At 39.1% G+C, this 25,580-nt stretch overlaps 1 protein-coding gene across 2 annotated transcripts in view; it reads left to right on the top strand.

Annotated features, from left to right (window-relative positions):
* The first annotated feature begins 3,915 nt into the window (after nucleotides 1–3,915).
* Nucleotides 3,916–25,580, top strand: part of CCDC170 (coiled-coil domain containing 170) — a 72,346-nt gene continuing 50,681 nt past the window's right edge. The window contains exons 1-3 of one of the 2 annotated variants that reach the window (XM_058169459.1): nucleotides 3,916–4,164; nucleotides 17,414–17,545; nucleotides 22,442–22,698. In XM_058169459.1, the coding sequence (XP_058025442.1) occupies nucleotides 4,042–4,164; nucleotides 17,414–17,545; nucleotides 22,442–22,698 (512 nt within the window). In that variant the 5' untranslated portion in view covers nucleotides 3,916–4,041. Of the gene's footprint in view, nucleotides 4,165–17,410; nucleotides 17,546–22,441; nucleotides 22,699–25,580 lie in introns of both variants that reach the window. The other variant, XM_058169451.1, reaches the window with a different exon arrangement.

The raw sequence follows: 25,580 nt of genomic DNA, 5'->3' as shown, positions 1-25,580 counted from the left end.
TCTGCAGAAAATAATGCTTTCTTTTGACTCCACAACAACTTGATCTTTCAAAAGAATGTCTCTGCAGAGTTGCTATGGTTATGTTTTCATGGAATTGGAAGGCAGAATTTTTGGAAACATTATTATTTCTAGACATATGCACAAAGACCCACATTAGAACAGATCTGCATACAACAAATATGAAGAAGAGATAAATATTCACAAAGTAAATTATTCCAAGATTGTGGCTTACCCACAAATGAACAGCATGTTAATACAGCTGTTTGCCTGAACTTCTGGTCAACAGGCACACTTACATTTTTTCCCCAACTCTGTCCATGCTTTGTTTACTTTATCACCTAAATTAGAAACACTGGTCTATGCCTCTTGGAACAAGAGAAGATCTGAAGATACTGTGTGACCGTTATTTTCATTCTTTAATGACCAGAATTCTGAAAAATTCTGTTTTACCATTCTCTGTAATTATGACCTTTTATTTTTCTTTAATGTATTTTAAATATTGCTGTAAACAGGATTCTTCCTAAGTTTTGGGAAAAACTAATAAATTCTGGGTGCTGGAATGTTTATTAGTCCTCAGAAACATTTTTAATCAGCTTGTAACATCCTCTCCAAAGTTCTGGCAATCATCATACACCAGGCAAAGTGGTCCACAAGAGGAACAAAGGCTTTGTTTCATTGTTCTGACTTTATTAATAGGATGGATAGTCTTCCTTTTGGAAAGGAAATTAGCAGACTTTAAAAAGTCAGCTGAAATATATCTAACAGGGTCATGAAAATCCCACACTCCCTCTACTAGTAAATAATTAAAAAAATAGTAGTCTCTAGTGGAAATTTGCCAAAGTAGAAAATTGAAACTGCTTTCTAAGTTTCCACAAAAAAAGATTAAAAGCTTATCTAAGATTTTTTTTTTACTAAGTGCTCTGGATTTTACAAACTCTTACTAGTAGACTTTATAAACTGAAAAATGATTTTTTAAGGAAGATGACCTTCGGCAGTAATGCATTTCTTAGGCTGTTTTCACATTTAACTTGTGTAATTACAATCACAAAGAGATGCTGATTTTTTAATATAACTACATTTCTCCCAAGGTCTTTTTTTGGTGAGTTTTTCACATGAGTAATCATGGAGCATATAAATAAACACTTTTTGTAACATGTTTTGTTACAGAAAACAATTCCATACTGTTAATGTCTTTTAAGTAGACAGCTAAATCATAAATTCTTTTACAATTTCATTCTTTTGAATTGTAGAAGCCAACAAAAACCAAAGAAGTGGAATATTTCAGAAACAAATAACTTGAATTGGAATAACTTTAAGAAATGTCCTTTCTTGTTCTTTGCGTGAAAAATATTGATAAACTGTAATTTAGGATTTATATTGAAGAGGGCAAAGATAAGCATCCACACTTAAGAATGTAAGTAGAATCTTCTTCAAGACAAGCTTGTTCTTGATTATTTCATCACTGCTTCCATGTAATTTTATTGGCAACAATATAAAAGTTACTTTCTATTGTCTTCAGAGTTTTGCTTTGTTTTACTTTCCAGACTATCTCCAGTTCTTTTATTTCCTGGTGCTCTCCCATTAAAGAAGAACCAGTAGAAATGTGCAAAAGGCAGTCTTTAGGAAGAATGAATTTTACACACAACTACTAAGTCCACTCCTAATATGCTGTCAACTAAAAGGATGTTTAAAAATACAGCATGTGAAAAAAATTTGTACTGAAATTTCCTTTTTTAAAAACTTGCTTTTCTATTCAGTGGGATTATGAGACAACGTATTGAATTTTGTATTAAGTGGAAAAAAACAACAATTGAAAACTTACATGGTTTATTCCAAACTATTCAATTATATCCTTAAAAGAGCACTAAATAATACATATTAAAATGGGGGGAGGGGACTTAACATAAAAGGAATGAGCAACACATTTCTCTATTATTATTTTTTTACAATAAACACAAATCAAATTCTAACCAACAATTTAAAGTATAGAATAGCTTTGCTTGAACTTGCCTTTCCATCAATAAAGCATCAGTTCAAAGGCTGAGAGCTGAGAGCTTGCTAAACTAATCTTTCAAATTGATACAAGTATTTCTTTCCAGGAGCTCATAATCACATTATTTTGCAACAGTCGAAAGGCAATATACCCAAATAGACAAATTCTAATGTTTGGGAATATAGTTCAATATCACGATGTCTTTAAACCTTAAGATCCTTAAGCTGACTGGTGCACCATAGTAGTAATAACTAACCCAAAAAGAACTACCAGTGGAGAGACTAGGACACACTAAAATAAAATTTATTAGATTTCCAGCATAGGAAAGATAATAATCTTTCTTGAAAATCCATTCAGGAATTCAAAAATCCCCTAAAAGAATATTTGAGCTACCTATTTTTCAAATGTAAAAAGCCAGTATTATTAAATTCAGCAACCACATGCAAGAAAAAGGATCTATGAAATATATATCCCAAAACATTCTGAATCAGCCTTGTGATTTAGCATATCACAAATGGTGAAAAAGCAGTGTGAATTGAGACTGGTACTATGTTTCACACCTCAGTAATATATAACGCACAATTAAGCCAAGTGACGGATATATTTGTACTATAAAAGCAACCCATCGGTATACTAAGTAACATATTAGAAGCTAATGATTTTAAAAAAAGATTATGAGGTAACACATTGAATATCTTCTGGGAATAGAAAAGTTTCTCAAATGAAATGCTTCTTGGGATTGATATAACAAAAGGGAATAAAGAACAGATCAGTTACATTCTGTAGGCAAGAAAATGAATTAACTTGACAAGCATTGCCACAGAACTCGGCATTGGTCACTATTTAGCTCTCTGTCCCACCTTCCTTTAAAGAAGGAGAGTCCAAATTTGTCTACTGTAAGACTTGTGGACTTCAACTCCCATAATTCCCCAGCTAGCCACCTGGGGGAATTCTGGGAGTTGAAGTCCACAAGCCTTACAGTTGCCAAGGTTGGGCACCGCTGCTTTAAAGATTCGTTTTTAAATAGTGGAAATTAGCATGCTGCAAAGTACTTTATTCATGGCCTTTTTAAATATCTACACATGGGGGAAGGCTGAGCTTAACGGGGGAGGCAAGGAACAGTTCCACCAGATGGTTGCTTTCAGACCACAAAGCAATAATTAAATACCAATCCTTTTTGATTTTTGTTAAATGCATTTTATTGGCCAGGTCCAGTCAGAAAGGCTTTTTGGAAAAACCCTCTGAAAATAACAAAGGGCCCAGTCCAAATACAGATAAAAAAATGTTGGACCCATTCTGTGATATTTAAAATACTTTTTTAAAAAAAGAATGGGGGAATAATGCCACCTCTACAAAAAATGTACAGTAATATATATGTGTGTGTGTGTGTGTGTATGCACGTATGCGTATGTACCTATGTGTGTGTATATATGTACGTGTGTATATCTATATAATGTATAATGTATATGTATGTATATATGTGTATGTATATATAATGTTTAAAGGTTGACAATTCTTTTAAGGTGTAAAAATAAACAGTCAGCAAAAACCAAATAAATTCTTCTCTAGAATGCCTAGGATACAAATATTGTTTTAAAAAATGCAGCTTTGGAATAGCGAAAACTATTCCTGATCGCGTTCCCCCCCCCCCCCCGGTTTCCTAAGGAAACCTTCCCCGTCTTTAAATTTTGCCGATCTCGTAATTTTTAATGTGTTCTTAGCCTCCCCGAGTCGCATTTGCGAGACGGACGGCCCTACGAACGACGAAACGCACCAGCGTTTTCCAAAGGTGGATGAGAGGGGAAAGCTCTCCAAAACACCACAATATAAAAACCAAACTTTAGGATCGCGTCTCGCGAGAATCATCGAGAGGGCGGGTTCTCTAATCGACAGCCCCAGCTGTGTATCCACGGGGCGGTTGACATAGAAACCCAGGTAGCCAAGCGAGCCTGGCTCTTAGGGACTCGCCCGGCTGGGTTATTCCCCGGGCCGTCCGAACGCCGAAGGAAAAGCAGCCCAGTCTTCGGGCGCAATCAATCCGCGGGAGCATGAGAAGCGCTGGCAGTTCCCGTGCGGGCTCTGCCTGCTCCAGGCTCATCGACGTGACCAGCAACGCACCGTTGCTGCGCTCGCCCTCCAGCGTCCCAGGCTCAGCCTCTTCCGAAGCGGAGGTATGCTCCTCACTCAGGCTTGCATTCCCTATAGCCGCATCTGCGGCGTTTCTGGAAGTCGAGCCGGGGGCAACTGGACTTTTATTTATTTTTATTTATTGGTCAATCATATATAAGGTAACAGGTAAAAGTATAAACATAATTTGGATATATGAAAAGAGTAAGTAAAAAGGAATATAAGGACAGGGACGGTAGGCACGCTGGTGCACTTATGCACGCCCCTTACAGACCTCTTAGGAATGGGGTGAGGTCAAGAGTAGACAGTTTGTACCCTATGGCTATCATTAAGTGTTGTAAGTGTTAGTGCCTTGATGAAGGTATCTTTTCTTTTATGTACAGTGAGAGCATATGCACCAGGACAAATTCCTTGTGTGTCCACTCACACTTGGCCAATTAAAAAAAAATTCTATTTAAGCTTAAAGTTTTGGGGGTTTGGGGAAGAAACTGTACAGAGTCAGGTAGTGCATTCCAGGCATTGACCACTCTGTTGCTGAAGTCATATTTTCTTTATGGTTTACTTCTTTTCTTGTGGGTTCGAAATAAGCAAAATAAGAAACATTTCGAACCCATAAGAAAAAAAGTTGACTCAGCTTCCCAACGGCTCTACCTTGGATGACTGAGAATCTTCAGCAAACACCTACCAGGTGGTTTGGCCAATGGAGATTTTTCTAATGTTTATTCAGGGCGCCGAATCCCCCCCCCACTGGTAATTCTTCCTATGTAGCCATTTTGTTGCATCGAGCAGAGCAAGGCTGCTCAGTAGCAACAGCACTTACGACTTATATACCGCTTCACGGTGCTTTACTTAGCCCTCTCTAAGCCGTTTGCGGAGTCAGCATATGGCCACCAACACCCTCTTGACCTCTCTCTCTCCTCATCCTAGCCCACCCTCCCCCCAAAAAACCAAAAGTTCTGAATCTTCATTTGCCACCCAAAAGCCTGAAATCCATCTGCTGTCCCTTTCCTCCTTACTCTTTTTTTGAAATGGGATAGGGGAAAACGTGAATCTGTTTGCAAAATGTAAAGCCCATATTTTGTTGAGAAACAAAGTAGCATGTGATTTATTTCCCAGATTTTAGCGGCTAGGAAGATCTGTGCAGTATAGTTTTTTTAAAAAAATCTTCTGGTGAAAGTAACCATTACATTAAAATCTGACTTATTTTATATTTTTACAACTGGACAATTACTTCTTAATGATAGATCTTAACTGCTACAGTTACACAAGTAGCACTAAATCAATCATGTCAGAATGATAGAACATGGTTACATAAACAACCTTTTACAAAAAGCCACACTATTAAGCAGAATAGGGATGTTTTACCTGCTGAAATTCTTCAGCAGATGAAAAAGATTGACATCTAGTTAATATTAGAATTCATGCCTTAGAGGCCTCTCTGATTACACATATGTCTAGAAAAGAGACCTATGTTGAACATGTTGTGTTGAATCTAAGTTCCATCATGCATTATCCATGATGACTAGTGGATCATAGGAGTTGAAGTCTGGCAGATTTGAAGGGTAACCATATTAAGAAGCCTGCTTTAGCCAATAAATGGATGGCAGGGGGAATATTTTCACATGCAGTGATATTATCTAATTTAATCTATTGCTTTATGACAATAAATAACTCATAGAGCTAGTTCATTGTTGCACTGGACTCAATACAGCAGCATGATATATATTTTTTCTTTGAAGTCTATGCAAGGTGTTGCAACGCCAGGCTATATTTTACCAATTTACACATTGTAAATCATTACACATTTTCATAGGACTTTTAAGTCTTCTATCCACATTCCTCTTTCTTGGGAAGAAACTTGCATACACTTTATGATTACTTATGCCTTGTCAAACCTATAAGGTTTTCGTATTTTGCGCAATCCCTTTCAACATTAAGGAATAGTTAATTTTAGCTTTCTTTGACTTGTTGAACTTTTTGATCTTTTCTTAATCATCTCATGGCTCAAGAAGTTTCTCAGTATTGGCAGTTCCCAGGAGAGTAGTCTTACCCAGATCTAAGAATATTTCTCAAACTTCAATCTGTAGACTCAGAATGTTTTTTTCAGAAATTCATGGCATTATATCAAGAAATGAAAACTATGTGCTACATGTTAATTTTAAATCTTAGTATGTACAATCATGTCACATATGTACCGTACTTCAAATAAAAAAATATACTTAAAAAGTGAGGTTGCCCAGTAATAAATCAGATTCTACATTGAAAAACTCTGGAGGATTGGCAAGTTATCAAAGTTTATTTCAGTCAAAGACCAGTATATTATTTAAGGTATCCAGCAGCCAACAAATACAAAGTGAGTGGGAAGTCAATGAAAATATCAGTTATATTCTAAAAACATATAAAGCAGGGCTGGACTCTATTGCTGGCAAATAGTCATGCCATATTTGAAATAATTGGTTCCATCCAAACATACTTTGAGATAATACGAAAAGCATTAGTATGTACCAGTAACATATATTTATTATTATTGTAAAGATTTACATATTATAGGTTTTATTGCCTCTCCAGATTGTATCAGCTGCTATGTGAGGAAATATTTTAAATGTATTAAATTTATAAGCTGATCGACTCCATTATATGAGTCTGGGCAGCATGCAGCATTGTATGCAATATTTAAAATAAAAAGTTTTGTTTTATTTATGTATTAGTTTATCCCACCTTTATTACTTTATAAGGTGGCAAACATACATAATATTTCTTCCTCCTCCTATTTTCCACACAACAAGAACCCTGAAAAGTGGGTTGGGCTGAGAAAAAGTGACTGGCCCAAAGTCACCCGATCAGCTTTCATGCTTAAGGCGAGACTTGAACTCAACAGTTTTTGGTTTCTAGCATGGTGCCTTAACCCAGGGGTCTGCAAACTTGGCTCTTTTAAGCAAAGCTGGCTGAGGAACTCTGGGAGTTGGTCCACAAGTCTTAAAAGAACCAAGTTTGCAGACCCCTGCCTTAACCAGTGAACCAACTGGCTCTTTGTTACAATTACTCTCAAATCATTTTATTTATTTTTCCTTATCATATTAAAAAGATACTCATAATCAGTTTTGGAAGTCTGTGACTTAAATCTAGGGCAGTCAGAAGCCCTAGTAAATTTACTTCTAGGTTAGGACCTAGCCACTGTATTATCCATCCATAAGAAGGAACAACAAAGCTGTCCCAAAGGTGCTTTTCTAAAAGGCAACTGGAATGTCTTGATTTTTTTTTTCTCTCTTTGAAAACATTTCACTTCTCATCCAAGAAGCTTTTTAGTTCTGAACTGAAGGAGCTTCTTGGATGAGAAGCGAAATGATTTCAAAGAAAAAACAAAGAAAGTTCAGTTGCCTTTTAGAAAAGCACTTTTGGGACAACCATGACCCGGATAATGGAGAATCTCTATTGAACGAAGAAGCCGATTAGTTACTTTTTTAGTGTAATTTACTTCATTTAAATTTCAATAATTTAGACAATAATGGCAATCCCAAATTCTGCGCTGTCCAACTATGGGACCTTTAGACATATTGACTGGGGATTTATGGGAGATGTGGCCCAAAGTATTGGGAAACACAAGGTTGGGGAAAGCTGTTCTAATGCAAGTATTGGAAATAATGAAATTGCCTACATTGTTTCTTAACGTTTTACTGTATGTACTTTTAGGTTAAATATTCACTTCATAGGACACTATTTCAACAGCTGTGATACTTTGCATAATCCCTAGCCTAGCCTAGCAATTATAGTTTCAATTATATTTCAGTACAGTTTTATCTTTCGGCATTCAAGGACTGAGCTGTTTCTTATTAAACATTGCAAAGGGAGTACATTTATCTAAGATTACTGGTTTTCTGCTCTTTATCTTTCCTTCACCCATGTTTTGATCTAAAGTTCAGAGAAACAGAGAAAGATTTTTACATAACTTTCTCATGGGATCCTTCGAGGTCAGGGCCCTAAAATTAGGATGTTAAATGTAGGATAATGCATCCACTACTTGCAGATACAACTTCTATATAGTTCTGAAAAAAAGTGGCATAGGGATAGTCAACATAGTTGAAAAGTTTATTCCCTTTATCTAAATATTGCATTTCCCTCTATTTTTATAGGAAAAAAATATATTGTGAACGTGCTGAATGTTGATAATAAATGTGGTAACTTCCATATTTTAAAAATAGTATCTCAGATATAGAAACGTGTTTATTTTTTTGGCCTAATTTCAGCTTATGAAGGCATCGAACAACTTCAACTGATTATATGTGACTTAGCTTATATCATGGTGCCACAGGTTCAGAATAGATATAATGCCTAATTGCTTACGTAGGAATGCTGTGGAAGACGATTAGTAATTCTGGCATTGAACGTTGTACAATATAGCAGTTAATATGGATAATGTTTATGAGACTAGGTAATGCTTAGATGATGGCCTGCAGAAAACATGTGGGTTTTTCATGCATCACCCCAACAATGTAGCTGAGTGTTTCTCAACCTCAGCAACTTGAAGCCGTGTGGACTTCATCTTCCAGAATGCCCCAACCAGCATGATGGCTGGAGGATTCTGGATTGAAGTCCACCCAGTTTCAAGTTCTTGAGATTGAGTTACACTGAGGTAACTTGTTTAATTACCTCAGTGAACTTTTAAGTTTTAACAGAATATTAAACAGAAACTCAACATGCATGTGACAAAGTATTCCCTTTTAAAAAAATGCAAAAATGCAGAAAAAAAATTAACCTGGAGAAATTGAAGGCATGAGGTAAGAAAATGAAATATGATTGCTTAATTGTAGCCTATGATTATCATTAAGTGTTGTATAATTAAGTGTTAAATTTGTACCCTATGATTATCATTAAGTGTTGTAAGTGTTGCACTTTGATGAAGGTATATTTTATGTACAATGACAGCATATGCACCAAGACAAATTCCTTGTGTGTCCAATCACACTTAGCAAATAAAATATTCTATTCTATTCTATTCTATTCTATTCTATTCTATTCTATTCTATTCTATTCTATTCTATTCTATTCTATACTATACTATACTATACTATACTATACTATACTATACTATACTATACTATACTATACTATACTATATGGTGAAATCTGATTTTTCCTAACCACATTCATTTTATCTCTCCATAGTTTATTGTCCCTACAAACCATATACTGTTTTCATTCATTGCTTTTAAAAAGGCAATGAATTTTTCGTTCTTTAAAAAAGAAAAACATTCAGCAAAGAGGATTTTTCCTAGGGTTAAACGTGGAAGAATCTCATTCGTTGAAATAACATGTCTTATTTTTTTGGGGGGGGGGGAACCTCTTGCTTTTTGGAGTTGTATTATCTGCCATGATGCCTTCAGAAGCAACTAAAATTACATCATTATCAGCACTGCCATCAGAACTAAGGACTGTATGATTGCTTATTGTAAGCCTCTTAAAGGCATAAGAGCCAAACCAAGCAAACATCCTAGAATCATTTCTAATCCTCAATTTACAACAGTTCGTTTCATGACCATTCAAAGTTACAATGACACCGAAAAAGTGACTTTTGACCATTTTTCACACTTACAACCATTGCAGCATCCCTAGGACTGCATGATCAAAATTCAGATGCTTGGCAACTGACTCCCATTCATGATGGTTGCAGTATCCCAGGGTCATGTGATTACCTTTTGTGACCTTCTGACTAGCAAAGTCAATGGGGAAGCCTAATTCACTTACCAATCTTGTCACTAACTTAACAACTCAGTGCTTCACTTAACAACTTCAGCAAGAAAGGTCGTAAAATGTGGCAAAACTCACTTAACAACAGTCTCACTTAGTAAGATAAATTTTGGGCTCGATTGTGGTTGTAAGTTGATGACTATGTATAAATGTCCCCAAACATCATATCTTGAAGCTCACTTTTGGGAAAGAATGCGAAAGAAAAACACAGAATTCTTTTTATCATCGATTCCTTATGGCCCAGAGACCACTTATAGTCTGCGGTCAAAGTACCATAGATGGTCTCTAATGTCTAAAGCCAGTTTCTGAGATGAGTGGCCATATAAATTAAAATAAAATGTGGACTCAAAGATACTTTTTATATGGCCAGAATCTCAATTGATTGCCAATATTTCAGAGGATTTTAGAGTCCGGGTCCATAGTCTTACAAATTCAGATGGATTTCCCATTTGATCTGATAATCTTGCAAGATTGGGATCATTAAATTCAATCATGTTTTTATTTATTTAAAAAATATTGTATCCAGCAAAAGGAAAAGTGTCCCATCTCAAAAGGACACATGTACCAAGTTGTCTTCTGCTGCTTTATTGCCAACCTCTGGCTTGTAGGATGGTCCTTAAAAATTCTAGTGGATCAAGTTAAAAAAAAAAGTAAATGATCTACCAAAACCATAGGTTTGCTGTTCATAGCTCAAAAATATTGTACAAATCTATATTAGGAGATGAAGTGGGCGGGAACTATGTTTTAAAGCTGAGTACAAAAAGGATACATTAAGCACAGTGGGTAAAGATATATTAGAGAAGATTTAAAGCTGTATGCAAAATGTATATTTAGGTAATTACCGTCCGGTCTCCAACCTTCGCTTTGTGGCGAATGTTGTAGAGAGAGTGGTGGCACGTCAATTACCCCAATACCTGGATGAAACTGTCTATCTAGACCTGTTTCAGTCCGGCTTTCGGCCCGGATACAATACGGAGACGGCTTTGGTCGCGTTGGTTGATGACCTCTGGAGGGCCGGGGACAGGGGTTATTCCTTTGCCCTGGTCCTATTAGACCTCTCAGCGGCTTTTGATACCATCGACCATGGTATCCTGCTGCACCGGCTGGGGAGTTTGGGAGTGGGAGGCACTGTTTATCGGTGGTTCTCCTCCTATCTCTCTGACCGGTCGCAGATGGTGTTGGCAGTGGGGCAGAGATCGACCGCGAGGCGCCTCACGTGTGGGGTGCTGCAGGGGTTGATTCTCTCGCCTCTCCTGTTTAACATCTGTATGAAGCTGCTGGGTGAGATCATCAGTGGTTTTGGGGTGAGTTACTAACTGTACGCTGACGATACACAGCTGTACTTTTCCACCCCAGGCCACCCAACGAAGCTGTCGAAGTACTGTCCCGGTGTCTGGAAGCCGTACGGGTCTGGATGGGGAGAAACAGGCTCAAGCTCAACCCCTCCAAGACGGAGTGGCTGTGGATGCCGGCACCCCGGTACAGTCAGCTGCAACCACGGCTGACTGTTGGGGGCGAGTCATTGGCCCCGATGGAGAGGGTGCGCAACTTAGGCGTTCTCCTGGATGGGCGGTTGTCTTTTGAAGATCACTTGACGACCGTCTCCAGGAGAGCTTTTTATCAGGTTCGCCTGATTCGCCAGTTGCGACCCTTCCTTGACCGGGATGCCCTATGCACAGTCACTCATGCCCTTGTTACCTCTCACCTGGATTACTGCAATGCTCTCTACATGGGGCTCCCCTTGAAGAGCACCCGGAGGCTCCAGTTGGTTCAGAATGCAGCTGCGCAGGTGATAGAGGGAGTCGCTCATGGCTCCCATGTAACACCACTCCTGCGCAGGCTGCACTGGCTACCTGTGGTCTTTCGGGTGCACGTCAAGGTGTTAGTTACTACCTTTAAAGCGCTCCATGGCTTAGGGCCGGGTTACTTATGGGACCGCCTACTGCTACCGATTGCCTCCCACCGCCCCGTGCGCTCTCACAGAGAGGGACTCCTCAGGGTGCCGTCCGCCAAGCAATGTCGGCTGGCGGCCCCCAGGGGAAGGGCCTTCTCTGTGGGGCCTCCCACCCTCTGGAATGAACTTCCCCCAGGACTCCATCAACTGCCTGACCTTCGGACCTTGCGCCGCGAGTTGAAGACATATCTATTTATTCGCGCAGGACTGGCGCAGAATTTTTAGTAGTTTTTAATATTTTATTGGGTTTTATGGTTTTAAATGGATTTTAATTTGGCCTTGTATTTAATAAGTTTTTTAATTACTGTTTTTAATTGTGCACTTTTTACTGTTTTTATTTGGTTGTGAACCGCCCTGAGTCCTTTGGGAGAAGGGCGGTATAAAAATTTAATAAATAAATAAATAAATAAGTATATGTTATGAAAAACTATGTGAACCAAATTTCTAAAACAGAGTTCTCCAACCTTTCCATTGTAGGAAGTTAGCGCCTACCCCTCTCCTAGAAAAATGAAATATTTTGAGAATTATTAAAAAGGCAGAATGTATTTCCCTGGATGAGAAATGGAGAAACATGTTTTAAAGACAAAGCATCTCCCACGTTCCTGCCTCCCCACCACCTTTGTTAATGGGCCAGAGGCAGAAACCCAATCCCCCCCACCTTTGTCAATGGACCATCATCTGCAACACAATAGGACCCATCTAGCAACAGAAACTCCCCATATGGCACCTGGGGTGATCATATTAGCCAGCAAGGCTAGCAATGACCTCTGACAGCAATCAATCAGGATACCTTTCCTGTGCCCCAGGAAGTTCAAAGCCAGAGAGGTTATAAAACCCAGGAATTCTCACCATCTCAGCCCTTTTCTGCTCAGGAAAAAGGGCCAACCATGTGATCCTGTCCACCATTAAACCTTCTTTCCAAGCAGTCTCTATGTTTCCAGTGTCTTTTTCACCACTTGGAATTGAACCCAGAAGGATAATAATAATAATAATAATAATAATAATAATAATAATAACAACAACAACAACAACAACAACAACAACAACAACAACAACAACAACAACAGAGTTGGAAGGGACCTTGGAGGCCTTCTAGTCCAGCCCCCTGCCCAGGCAGGAAACCCTACACCATCTCAGACAGATGGTTATCCAACATTTTCTTTAAAAATTCCAGTGTTGAAGCATTCACAACTTCTGCAGGCAAGTTGTTCCACTTATTGATTGTTCTAACTGTCAGGAAATTTCTCCTTAGTTCTAAGTTGCTTCTCTCCTTGATTAGTTTCCACCCATTGCTTCTTGTTCTACCCTCAGGTGCTTTGGAGAATAATTTGACTCCCTCTTTTTTGTGGCAACCCCTGAGATATTGGAACACTGCTATCATGTTTCCCCTAGTCCTTCTTTTTATTAAACTAGACATACCAGTTGCTGCAACCAATGAATGATACAATCATACAATGAATATAATTAAAACATGGTAGAACCATTCTTCATATGTTTTAGCCTCCAGTCTTCTAATCATCTTTGTTGCTCTTCTCTGCACTCTTTCTAGAGTCTCAGCATCCTTTTTACATCGCGGCGACCAAAACTGAATGCAATATTCCAAGTGTGGCTTTACCAGGGCATTATAAAGTGGCACTAACACTTCACGTGATCTTGATTCTATCCCTCTGTTTATGCAGCCCAGAACTGTGTTGGCTTTTTTTAGCAGCTGCTGCACACTGCTGGCTCATATTTAAATGGTTGTCCACTAGGACTCCACTAGGATATTTCTTCCAATACCAGCTTTGCGGACTGGGAGAGGGGATGTTTCCGTGTGAGTGGTGGGCGAGCACCGATGCACACAGTTGTGCAAGTGGTGGGCACATGTGTCTGCTTCTTGCACAAATAGAGCTGCATACAAGTGCTCGTCCGCAGCTTCTGTGCCCAGTTCCAAAGGGATCGTGGCCTGGGGGATTGGGGCCCCTTGTTCTAAAGAATTTATATTTCTTTAGGGGAAAAAATGACAGAACAATAATACATACAGCACTGATACAGACTTATATTCATCAGCACATATTATAGCAGTGATGGCAGTGATTTTATTTATCAATCATATCTAAATGCATAAACATAGAATAAAATCACAATACAAATTATATTGATAATTTAAAGGTTTCTTTAAAAAAAATTAACACTTTCGGTACTATAGTCTCAGGTATATAATTTTCTAAAGCTCTAACGTATTGTTTAATTTAAACAAAACTTGTTCAATTTTATGTACATTTTAAAAATAAGCATATTTAGTGATACATATTTTTTCTGTTACTTTCCTTTTTCATGCTGTTTTTAAATGATTGGGGATTTTTATTTATCGTGAAGGAATTATCAGAGATGCTGAACACTTTAAACAGCAGGTGGCACAATGGCCAACAGGAGAGACCAGGGTTATGCTTCTAATGCAATCACTTCTTTTATCCTGGCTTAAAAAACATAGAACAGGATGGAAACAAAGGCAGAGTATTGAACAATATATTAACTATGTGTTTCAAACAGCGGTTTGAAAGAATTATGAAGGGAACTGAAATTTGATTTAAGGCCCTTTGGATAATGGGTAAGAAAGTGCCACAACCCTTTCAAACAAAACCACACTTCTTAGTTAGTTTACATGTTAATAGGTATGATTGTTACCACAACTAAAGAGTACCACAGCTACTCTTTCCTCTTTGGCCCTCAGCAATATGACTAGTTTCCTGTAATTAGGGAGAGGATGAGGGTGAAGTCAGGGAAATGGTAATCACAGCTTTGTGTTGCCTGGAAGATTTACACACCTAAAGGTATACTTTGGCATAGAGCAATGAAATCGAAACCATTTCTTCAATGCTCCTTCCCGAAAAGCCATTCCAATCAAAATTCAGGCAATGTCTATTCAGTAACATTTGCACAATCTAACCTTGTCAGGAAAAACTTGCACTTTGCGCTTTGGCTGACTAAAAAGCTAATTGCCTCGTTGAATCCTGGCTACGGAGGGCGGGTGATGCTACTAACTTTCCAGCTTCTACAGCTAGAATCTTTAAAAAGCTGCCTTCCCAACTCCGGAACAACAATCAATTATTATAGCTAAAAGTTAAATCCCCTGCTTTTGTACAATTTGAAGAGCACTTAAAAGGTGAATCCACCGCAACCCCATCTCTCTGCATTCAGTCAGAGTTGCGCTGTTTATGCTTTCTTGTTAAGGTTAAATGAATAAATAAATCAAATTCTCCTCTGAAAACATTTTAAGCTAAATGTTAGGCAAATAGACAATGTAACAGCTGGGCAGACATCATGTTAAAAACTCATTTAGAAGACACAATGTTGATTCTGCTCACTTTCCTCTTTTCATAAATCCTTGCTTTATTTAAGGTAATTGGGCTTTCTGGGATAAGTGCTGCCAGCTGTTCTCAGAATAGAAACAATATTCGGGATTTTGACACTGAAGAGTAGAGTGGGAGAACGGTACACACATTGAAATACTAGCCAAAACCCTGATTGCAATCAGCATAAAAAAAAGATCAGTTCGAGCACATATGTTGCGTATTTTGAAGTATAACTTCCATATGTTTCTTTGCAGTTGAAAAAATAAAGCATGTATCTCTTTTCACTTAATAACTGTTGAACAGTCATAAATAACCAATAACAGCAATGATAATCTGGGCTTTATTTTTATGTTGCATTTGATTTGTGACTCACTCATAGAATCAGGGGAGTCATTTAAATGTGGGTGATGCAGTATTTCTGATTCAAAAAAAAAAAAAGATGCATCGCTCTAATGAATTGTTGTCAGGTTCTCCCTAAGCTTCTCTGTACACTCCAGAGCATCATTTCCCCTTCAGATCTGAAGCATTGCATAGCCCTAATATAAGTCATAGTAATAAGAAATAAAGCTCAGCAGCAGGCTATACAATTTTGTTTGGAACATACATTATATGTATTGCTCTAAAATAATTCTTTCAACCTTAGTGATCACCATCAACATTCACTGTGAATGTTGACATATCCACTTCTGAAGAATATCAAACATTAAGCTGCAGCCTAATCAAACTTTTCCTCTTGCAAGTCAGTATTGAAAATAGCGAACAGGAATTCTGATTAATAAAACTAGAAGGAAAGAACAAGCTAATAATACTTCAAGGGATTACTTTCAGATAAGGCAGATTTGTATAAACAACATTTAAGAAAGCAAACTCTAGCCCAGTTCTTCAGAGAGTACAGCACAGCCATCTTTTGGGGGCTCCATCTGATCCCAGCTTTGAGAACCGAGATCCATGTCAGTAGTGTAAGAACTAATCTCCACAATCAAGCCAATGAAGCATCATTTGGGATGGATGCAGTGGTGGGATTCAGCCAGTTCACACCACTTCGGGAGAACCAGTTGTTAACTTTCTGAGCAGTTTGGTGAACTGGTTGTTGGAAGAAATCATTAAGGCACAGAACCAGTTGTTAAATTATTTGAATCCCACCACTGGATGGATGCATAAGCAACGGTAACTTCTTCAGTTTCAGTGTTAAAAACTATGCAAAATAATACATGAAGAAGTAACAATAATTATAGCTAGATTATAGATGGCTTCTTTTTATGTTTAGATATATATATATATTTTAATTTGCATTTATATCCCGCCCTTCTCCGAAGACTCAGGGCGGCTTACACTATGTCAGGTAATAGTCTTCATCCATTTGTATACTATATACAAAGTCAACTTATTGCCCCCCAACAATCTGGATCCTCATTTTACCTACCTTATAAAGGATGGAAGGCTGAGTCAACCTTGGGCCTGGTGGGACTTGAACCTGCAATATTGCAGGCAGTTGCTGTTAATAACAGGCTGCATTAGCCTGTTGAGCCACCAGAGGCCCTTTTTTCTAATTTTCTAATGTTAGCAGCTGTTGGTTGAATCAGAGATTGCTAGTGTTGGCCCAGGAATGATGAGATACAGGCTCAAACCTCTAGCTGGGAAATTCAGTGGGCAATTCATATCTCTTGGCTTACCTTATTTACAGTATCCCAGTCTTTTTTGGAGAAAGCTTCAGCTTGTTTGTCTTCAGACACCTGTTCAAGTTTTCTACCATCTGCATGAGAGTATTTGAAGGAAAAATGGTGTGTGTGTGTGTGTGTGTGTAATTGTGTGCCCTAACCACGGATTGTCAGTTCAGATTCCAGGTGGTGTCCCAGAGGTTCATATAGATTTCAGTGCTGGGTTCCTGAAGTATCTCACATTTTATTGGCCATGGGGAAAATAGAAGTCTTCCATACAACATGGGCTCTAGTACAGATGACAGCCATGGTCATCCCACTGTAGAACTATTGGAAAAAAAGAAACATTACTTAAGAATATAAAAGTTAATAAACATCCAAGCAAATCAAATCCATTGCACTCCATTGTCTTGTGCAAGTTATCTTCCAAGGCAGTTTCCATTCCCCACCCAGATTGGAATGAAGATCGGGTTTAAAGTTATCCAAATTTAAAACTAAACCGATTTAAAACAATCTCTTTTAAAGAACCGAGCAAAGCAATAAAACAAATAAGACGAATTCTGATTGTTTGCCATTAACCCTTGTTTTTTTTGTAAAGCAGAGAACTCATAATTATTTGCTACTGGATGTTCCTGACTCTCGAGAACAGCTAGTCCATTATCGGAATGCAGCAGAAACAGCCAGCAGTGAGCTTGCCGCGCTCCTAGTGAAGTACGAATGCGCTCAAGCAGAGGTATGTTTTGAAACAAATGTTTTCCCCTGCATCAAAATATTTGTAAATAACAGAGTATGTTTACTGCATGGTATGGACCATTAAATGCTTAATTAAAGCTCTCTTCTTTGGTACAGTGCTTATGCATTTTAGCTATTACATCCTGCCTATGTTTAGAGGGTGTGTTTTTTTAACACTTCCAAATTTTCAATCAGGCATTCTAGAATCATAGATTTGGGAGGATCCAAGAAGTCAACTAATCCATTCCCCTGCTTGGTGCATTTTTGGGCAAGTGGCTGTCCAGCCTTTCTCTATTCATCCCCCCTTCAATGAAAGGGGTTGTACCACTTCATGAGGCAATCTATTCCACAATTTCTTAGTGTCAGGAAATTCTTAGTAACCAGTATGGATCTGCTTCCCTATAGTCTCAAACCATTGGTTATAGACCTATCCTCCACAATATTCCTCTTTTTATGTAACAACCTTTTAGATATTTGAAGACTTTCCTTCTCTCCCCTTGTCCTCTTCTGCAGGCTTAAAAAAAAAGTCCAGTTCCACAGGAATGGGTTTTCAATTCCTTCAGCACCTTGGTTGCTCCCTTCTAAACCTGCTCCAGTTTGTTCATGACCCTTTTAGATGTTGTAGACTAGTATAGGACAGCTATTTCTTGTTCCACTATCAAAATAGTCCACTGATTTTCTCCTTCTGATAAGTGTTTGAATTTGACTTGTGTAACACTCAGAAATATCTTGCAAGTTCTTGGATTTATGAAGTTTATAGTTCGTTTCTGTTCTTTGCTTCTTATATATATTTTATAAACCTCTTCAATAGTGAGATGGGCGGCATATATATTTAATAAATAAATGTCTACTATGAGCCTCTTTCAATGGCAGATTTGCAATGGGTCTTTCTTTGGTAGATCATCAATACTCAAGGAAAGAAAATGACAAAGTGCTTCAGCAGGTGCCACCACCATGTTTTCCTATTAATAAAGGCATACAGAAAACAAGGGTTACATATTAGGATTGTTGTATTTACATGGTTTTACCAAATAAATTCTTTTTTTAGGACACCAGGTACATTTTTTAAAACATACAGCTGTGATTCAAAAATGAATAGGATGATCCCAAAATCTTGTGGGTGGAACCAAATTAATATTATTTCTGTTTACATGTGTGAGTGAATATTCTACTTAGAATATTTCTGAGATTTCTGGCTGGACAGAAACGTACCCCTATCTGAAAAAAGTATAGGAACATTAAGCAGCAGCCATTAAAACAGTAGAAATGAATTCAGCATTCTGAATGCTGTATTATGAATACTCATACCGAATGCAATATGAGCCGAGGTGGCGCAGTGGTTAGAATGCAGCACTGCACTCTAGCTGACTGCTAACTGCAGTTCGGCAGTTCAATTCTCACCGGCTCAAGGTTGACTCAGCCTTCCATCCTTCCGAGGTGGGTAAAATGAGGACCCAGATTGTTGGGGGCAATATGCTGACTCTGTAAACTGTTTAGAGAGGGCTGTAAAAGCACTATGAAGCGGTATATAAGTCTAAGTGCTATTGCTAGTCTCAGTTATCGGCTTAAAACAAGTTTCCAGTCCTTCAAACTGAACCAGAAGCTTTACAGTATAATTGTGACATCTGAGCTGGTCTATTTGTTCTGGTTTGGATTGTTAATACAGTTAATACAGTTTCAGCAGTGCCTCTTCTTCCATTCGGTCCTTTTCTGATAGACAAGCCTTGTAATGTTCTTGTGCCACAGCCCAATTTTATGCAAGTAATGTCTTCACAACTTCTCTTGGCCTTATACTTAGATACACTGAACTGTAGCCTAACAAAGGGACACATTAATATGTCCAGCATGTTGAGGAGTGGAATCCTAGCCACCACAAAAGTAATACTGTATAAGAAAAGAGTTCTGAAATTTCTTAAGAGACTTAGACTATTTCTGAAAAAAATAAGTGCTGCCAAGGGTTGGTTCATTGTCTAGGGTTTTTTGTTTGTTTGTTTGCATGATTTTTGTTTGTGTGAATATATTGAATATTATACTAATTCCTAGATTTACTGCATGAGTCATTAATTGTGAATTATGCATGCAGTTGTACTTGCCAGACTCTTAATTCATTTAATTAATGTGAGAGTCAAAAGCAATTTTCTTTTTTCTTTCATTCTGTTAATAGCTCCCAAAATTTCAAAGAGAAAATGCAACATTTCAACATAAGGCAAATGTTTATTATTTGTTTGCAAGTTTTTCAAACTTCCACCTTTGCCAATTCTGTTGATTTCTATAAACAATATGTTCATTTATTGCCCAGAATAATGTTTAATTGCTTATGTGGTGAAATACAAGGAGTTTGTTATATCTTTGTTTAAAGTTCCCCTTTTAAATCCACTTCTGAGCTGAACTTTGTTTGATAATAATCATTTATATATTTAATTCATTTTAATTATACTTTCTGAAAACAATCCTTATCACTAATTCTTGGCCCTGATCCAGACAGTCCAATAAAAGGTAATTGTCAACTTATGACAATTAGTTCAGCGACCATTTGAAGTTTCAAATGTACTGAAAAAAACAATTTACGACCAAGGTCCGGGCATCAAGGCTTTTGCAACACCCCAACAATCAATGGTGAAATGTAAAATTTGTTACTACTGGTTCTGTGGCCATGGCTTGGGGGGAAATGTGACTGGGTGGGAGTGGCCAACTTTTTTTTATCAGAGGCTTTTGTTTTCTTTTAAAAGCATTTTTTTGCCTTTAAAAGAAAAAAAGCCTCTGATGATCAGGCATCTCAGCTGGCATCGTCAGAACCTTTTAAAAGCATTTTAACAACCTCTTCAGCCGAAGAGGTTGTAGAAAAAATGCTTTTAAAGGCTCTAATAATCCCAGCTGAGCCGCACAATCATCAGAGGCTTTTTTTTAACTTTTAAAAGCATTTTTTTGCTGAAGAAAAAATGCTTTTAAAAGTAAAAAAACCCTCATGGGTGGGGGGGCAGGGATTTTTGCTACCGGTTCTCCGAACCACCCACCACCATCGCTACCGGATTGGGTGATCCGGTCCGAACCAGGAGCATTTCACCCCTGCCTACAATCATGTGATCACCTTCGCCCGTTTGGCCATCTGCATTATGCGGCCCTTCCAACCGTAGTTGACCTTTATGGTCTACTTGTTCCCACTGCTGACCAAACACACTCAGCCTGACTTTTTGCAAGTTGGTCAGTTGCCAGCTGCATGAGGTTTTCTTCTCAAAGTCGCACACAGTGTGGTTTCCTTGTGAGACGCAGAGAAGATTGCCTCATGTGGTGCCTGCCATTCTCCAAATAGCACATCCTGTTCTTGTGATGCTTTGGAAGACTCCAGAAGCTTTCCAAATGTTTTCTGAAGGCCCACGAGAATATGGTGCGCTATTTGAAGGACAGCAGATGTGATTTGGAGAATGGTGCGTGAGGCCTCAGGAAGAAAGCCTAGCATGGCCAGCACTGCATTACATGAAGCAGGCCGGGAGTGATTAGTCAGCAACAGGAAGAAGATGGCGAAGGTCAGCTGAGTGTGGCAAACTCTGTGGAGTGCAGGGCAATAGGGTAGCTGGGATTTTGTACTGTGGTGCTGGAGTGGCTGACCATGGTGTGGTGAAGCTCCTCAGCAGTGGTGCTGGCTGCACTGAAACTGAGGTGAAGACAATTTGAGGTGAAGTTACTTTCTCTTCCTGATTCTTACCCATCTTAATTATTTAATTAATTGATTTATCACTCAAATGATTAACAATAAAAAATAATATTAAAAGAATCACTACAAGAAAAAAAACACCCTTCCCCTTCCAATAAATTCTAACAAGCATGAAAAAAAAATATGAAATCCTAGGTGCTCCAGTGCATTCTGGCATTCATAATATGCATTTCTTTGGACCCAGATTTTGTGGGAGCTTTGAGAATATGAGTCCTGAAAAAGACTTTTAAGATTTGAGTAGATTCACAAAGAAGGCAGCTCATATAACTTACTTTTCCACTAAGGTTTCTATCAGAATCTATCTAATATGAAGAGCTACCATAGTTTTCAGAGTATAAGATGCACCAGACTATAAGACTACCTTTTTGGGGGAGGAAAACAAGAAAAAAAAATCTGCCTCTGCCTCCCAGCAATTTGCCTCCTTGCAGCAAAGAGCCTGTTTCAGCTTCAGCACAGCCTGTTTTGCACAAGCAACTCATTGTTGGTTGGACTGGCCTCCTGGCCATGAGCTGTTTCAGGCTGCAGGGATTGCCATAGCCTATTGCTGCGTGCCCTATTTTCCACAGGTTCCAGTTGCAGGGATCGGAACGGGCAAAAAATGAGGCATGTGGAGGCCAAAAATGGGAAGCACGGAGGCTGAAAATGGGATGCGGATGCCAAAAATGGGGTGTGCAGAGGCGGCAATAAGCAATGGTAATCCCTGCAGCCTGAAACAGCCGATGGTTGGAAGGCTGATCCAACCAACAATCAGCTGCTGATGCTAATCAGGCTGTGCTGAAGCTGAAACAGGCTCTTTGCTGTTTGCTGCAAGGAGGCAAATTGCTAGGAGGCAGAGGCCAAAGAGTGGGGGCAGGTGGGTGGGGCTACATTCGGTGTATAAGACGCACCCAAATTTTCACCCTCTTTTAAGGGGGAAAAAGTGTGTCTTATACTCTGAAAAATACAGTACTTTTATAAGAAAATAGTTATTCAGATTGTTTGTTCTTCTACTATATATTATCTATTCAGCCTGAGTTGTGCTCTTTAATCACATATGAAATATTTAAAGTAAATGGAAAATTCAATTGCTTCAGTAATACACGGGATGCATGTATTGTAGTGCTATTAAATTTGTCTTTAAGAGCAGGATACAATCAAATAATATTTTTATCCCTCTTATATTTTATTACCTATTTTTATTTATAGATTCTAGATCTTAAATCCAGAATAGCCTCACAGGAAGTATCCATACAAGAATTCAAAGCTGAAGTTGGGGGCTATAAGGAGAACGATGCTCGTCAGTCTTCTCTCCTTTTTTCCATGCAACACAAATTCCAAGAACTTGAGAAGGAATCAGGCACAGTTGCCATTGCCAAACACCAAGCAGAGCTAAAATCACAAGCTATTCTCCAGGAGAACTTGGAGCTAAAGGAGAAAATCTACGAACAAGAAGAGCAGATCAGGTAAGAACAGCAGAAAACGTTACCTTTTAATGTAAAATAATTGCCACGCAGCAAAATAAAACAGTACTTGTTATGATTGTTAAGTGAGGGTGCTGGGCTGAAATAGGTGAGTTCTTTTTTATTACAAAAAATAAGGACTAAGTCTGAACGTTTCTACATTTTTAAATAAATTGGAAGTGTGTGTGTGTGTGTGTTTGTGTGCGCGCGCGCATGTAGAGGCTGGTAGGTAGGCTGCTATTTGAACTTTTTTCTGAGGAAGTATTTTATATTTGTATTTTATATTTGTAACTCCTCAAGTCTTCAGAATCACACAAGAGAAATTTTAGCTAAGTGAAACAAACTGAAACTTGAGTTTCAACCCAGGTCATTAAAAAAAAAACTCAACCCCCAAAAAAACCATTTGGATTTTCTTTGTTTCTCTTGATGGCAGTGGGAGATATCTCATTACTGGGGAAAGGAAGTATTTTATTGTGATATAAAAGTCTTTCTCAAGGCACCGCATGTTGTGTCATGAGCACCTGTTTAGTATTAGTTACATTTCTGCTGTAAGGTACAAGATTTAGGTTTGGAGACTTTTATTTAACTTCTTTGGATCATGAATACTCTCCTATTGTCCTGTTCTCAGGGCTTTTAAAATGGAAAATTTGGAAATATTTACAATCATGAGAAACCTAGATGGAGGGGGAGAATAAAAAGGGATTTGGGGAGAGTAGGGAACTCCCATTTCCTCATTGCTGTGGTGAGGTCAGTATGTAACTGACTCCTCCTTGCAGTGGTTCGGTCTTTTCTCACACCTCATTAATTTGTGTGCTTGAGAATCCCACAGAGGACATTTTAATTTTTGGGGAATGACACCTGCCTCTGCAGCAGACAATAGGGTCTAGCCCATGCTGGCTAGGGAGTTATTGAAGTCAAAGTCCACACGTTAAAGTTGCCAAGTATTTCAGAAACACTGCTCTAGCAATGCAATCTTGCCTCTCTGAAATTATCCAAATTATCCTGAATCTTTAGACTAGTCCAGTGATTGCTAACCTTTTTGCCGTCACGTGCCAAAAGCGGGGGAAGTGTGGGTGTGGGTGTCGCACCCACACTTGCCCACACCCATAATTCAATGCGCCCTGCCCCCCGCACATGCACACGAGCCCCCCGCACTGCCCCCGCTTTTGGCACGTGATGGCACACGTGATGGCCTGTTTTTCGCCCTCCCCAGGCTCCAGAGGCTTTCTTGGAGCCTGGAGGGAGGGCGAAAACAGTCTTCCCCATCCACCCCAGAGGCCCTCTGGAGGCCAAAAATGGCCCATTTCCTGATTTTCCAGTGGGCCCGGAAAGACCGAAAATCAGCTGGCCGGCATGCACATTTGTGCTGGAGCTGAGCTAGGGCAACACTCATGTGCCCACAGATATGGCTCTGCATGCCACCTGTGGCATACATGCCATAGGTTCGCCACCACAGGACTAGCCCAACCAATTGGAGAAAAAACTTGCAATACCATTTGATTAATTTATTCTGTTCCTTTTTTTTAACAGTCCCTCTCCCCCTCTCTTTTCTCTCTCTCTCTCTCTCTTTTCTCTCTCTCTCTGTCTCTGTCTCTCTCTTCTCTCTCCCTCCCTCCTCTTCCAGTTAGGGGACTAAGTATCTCACAAGGAGATAGTCTGATGGGCTATTCCTCGTCTGTCTAATTAGAGATAGGGATTTGATTATGATACGCAGCTGCTTTCATTCCTCAATGAAATGGGCAGTTATTTCAGCAGTAAACCTATAGAGCAGTGATGGCTAACATTTTCTGGACCAAGTGCCCAAAGCGCGAATGCGCGACAGTGACCCAAAGACCAGCTGGCTGGCGGAAGGCACGTGTGCATGTGCGGCGGAGATAAGCTGGGGCAACGGCTCACGTGCCCACAAAGAGGGCTCTGCGTGCCACAAGTTCGCCACCACTGCTATAGAGGAAGTGATTTTCTCTTCCTGAACCTGAGAGAATACAAAACTACTTTTATCCTCCCCTTCCCAGTCAGGGAAGTTGTTGAATATGAAATCACACCTCGTTAATCCTTGCAGACCTGATTGAGCATGGTGAGATCAGTAAGGGCAGCACACATAACACCGCTATTGCATGAGCTGCATTGGTTACCAGTTTGCTTCCCAGTCCAATTCAAGGTGTTGGTTATTACCTTTAAAGCCCTATATGGCATGGGTCCAGGGATCTGAGGAACCATCTCACCCCAATGGGACTAGTCCACCCCACACACACCATCAGAAGAGGCCAACTACAGATCCCATGTGCTAAGGAATTCTAGCATGCAGGGTCAAGGAGAAAAGCCTTTTCTGACATGGCCCCATGATCCCTGTGGAAAACTCTACCACCAGAGCTGAGAACTGCTCCCATCTTTTGGGCCTTCCAGAAGGGTATTAAAACTTGGTTTTGCCAATTGACTTTGGGCTCTGGGGGGGGGACATTTATGACTGCAAGTGACTGATAGGGTAAGAAGACCTCATCCCCGTGCCATCTGTCTCTTACTCCTGGTTTCTTTTGTATAATTTTAATTTTCATTGTAATAAATTGTTAATCTGTAAGTCATCTAGAGGCATAGGGGAGATGGGTGGCATGAAAAATGAAATAGATAGATAGACAGACAGACAGACAGACAGACAGACAGACAGACAGAGATGATGGATGGATGGATGGACGGACAAATATGGTTATATGTTCTTAAACATGAGAAAAGGGGTGGAAGTAATCAGTGATCAATGATGAGAAGTACAAGAACTTTCTAGTAAATCTAGGTGTATTTTGCTCTCACCTCCCTCCCCAGAAAGTACAAAGGAAAAGAAGAGAGTCCAGGTTTTTCTTCTGAACCCAAAAGAATCGTGGCTCTCTTTTTCT

Source organism: Ahaetulla prasina, chromosome 1 (genome assembly GCF_028640845.1).
Source record: "Ahaetulla prasina isolate Xishuangbanna chromosome 1, ASM2864084v1, whole genome shotgun sequence".
Classification (NCBI taxonomy): Eukaryota; Metazoa; Chordata; class Lepidosauria; order Squamata; family Colubridae; genus Ahaetulla; species Ahaetulla prasina.
This window is presented reverse-complemented; position numbering and strand designations above follow the sequence as displayed.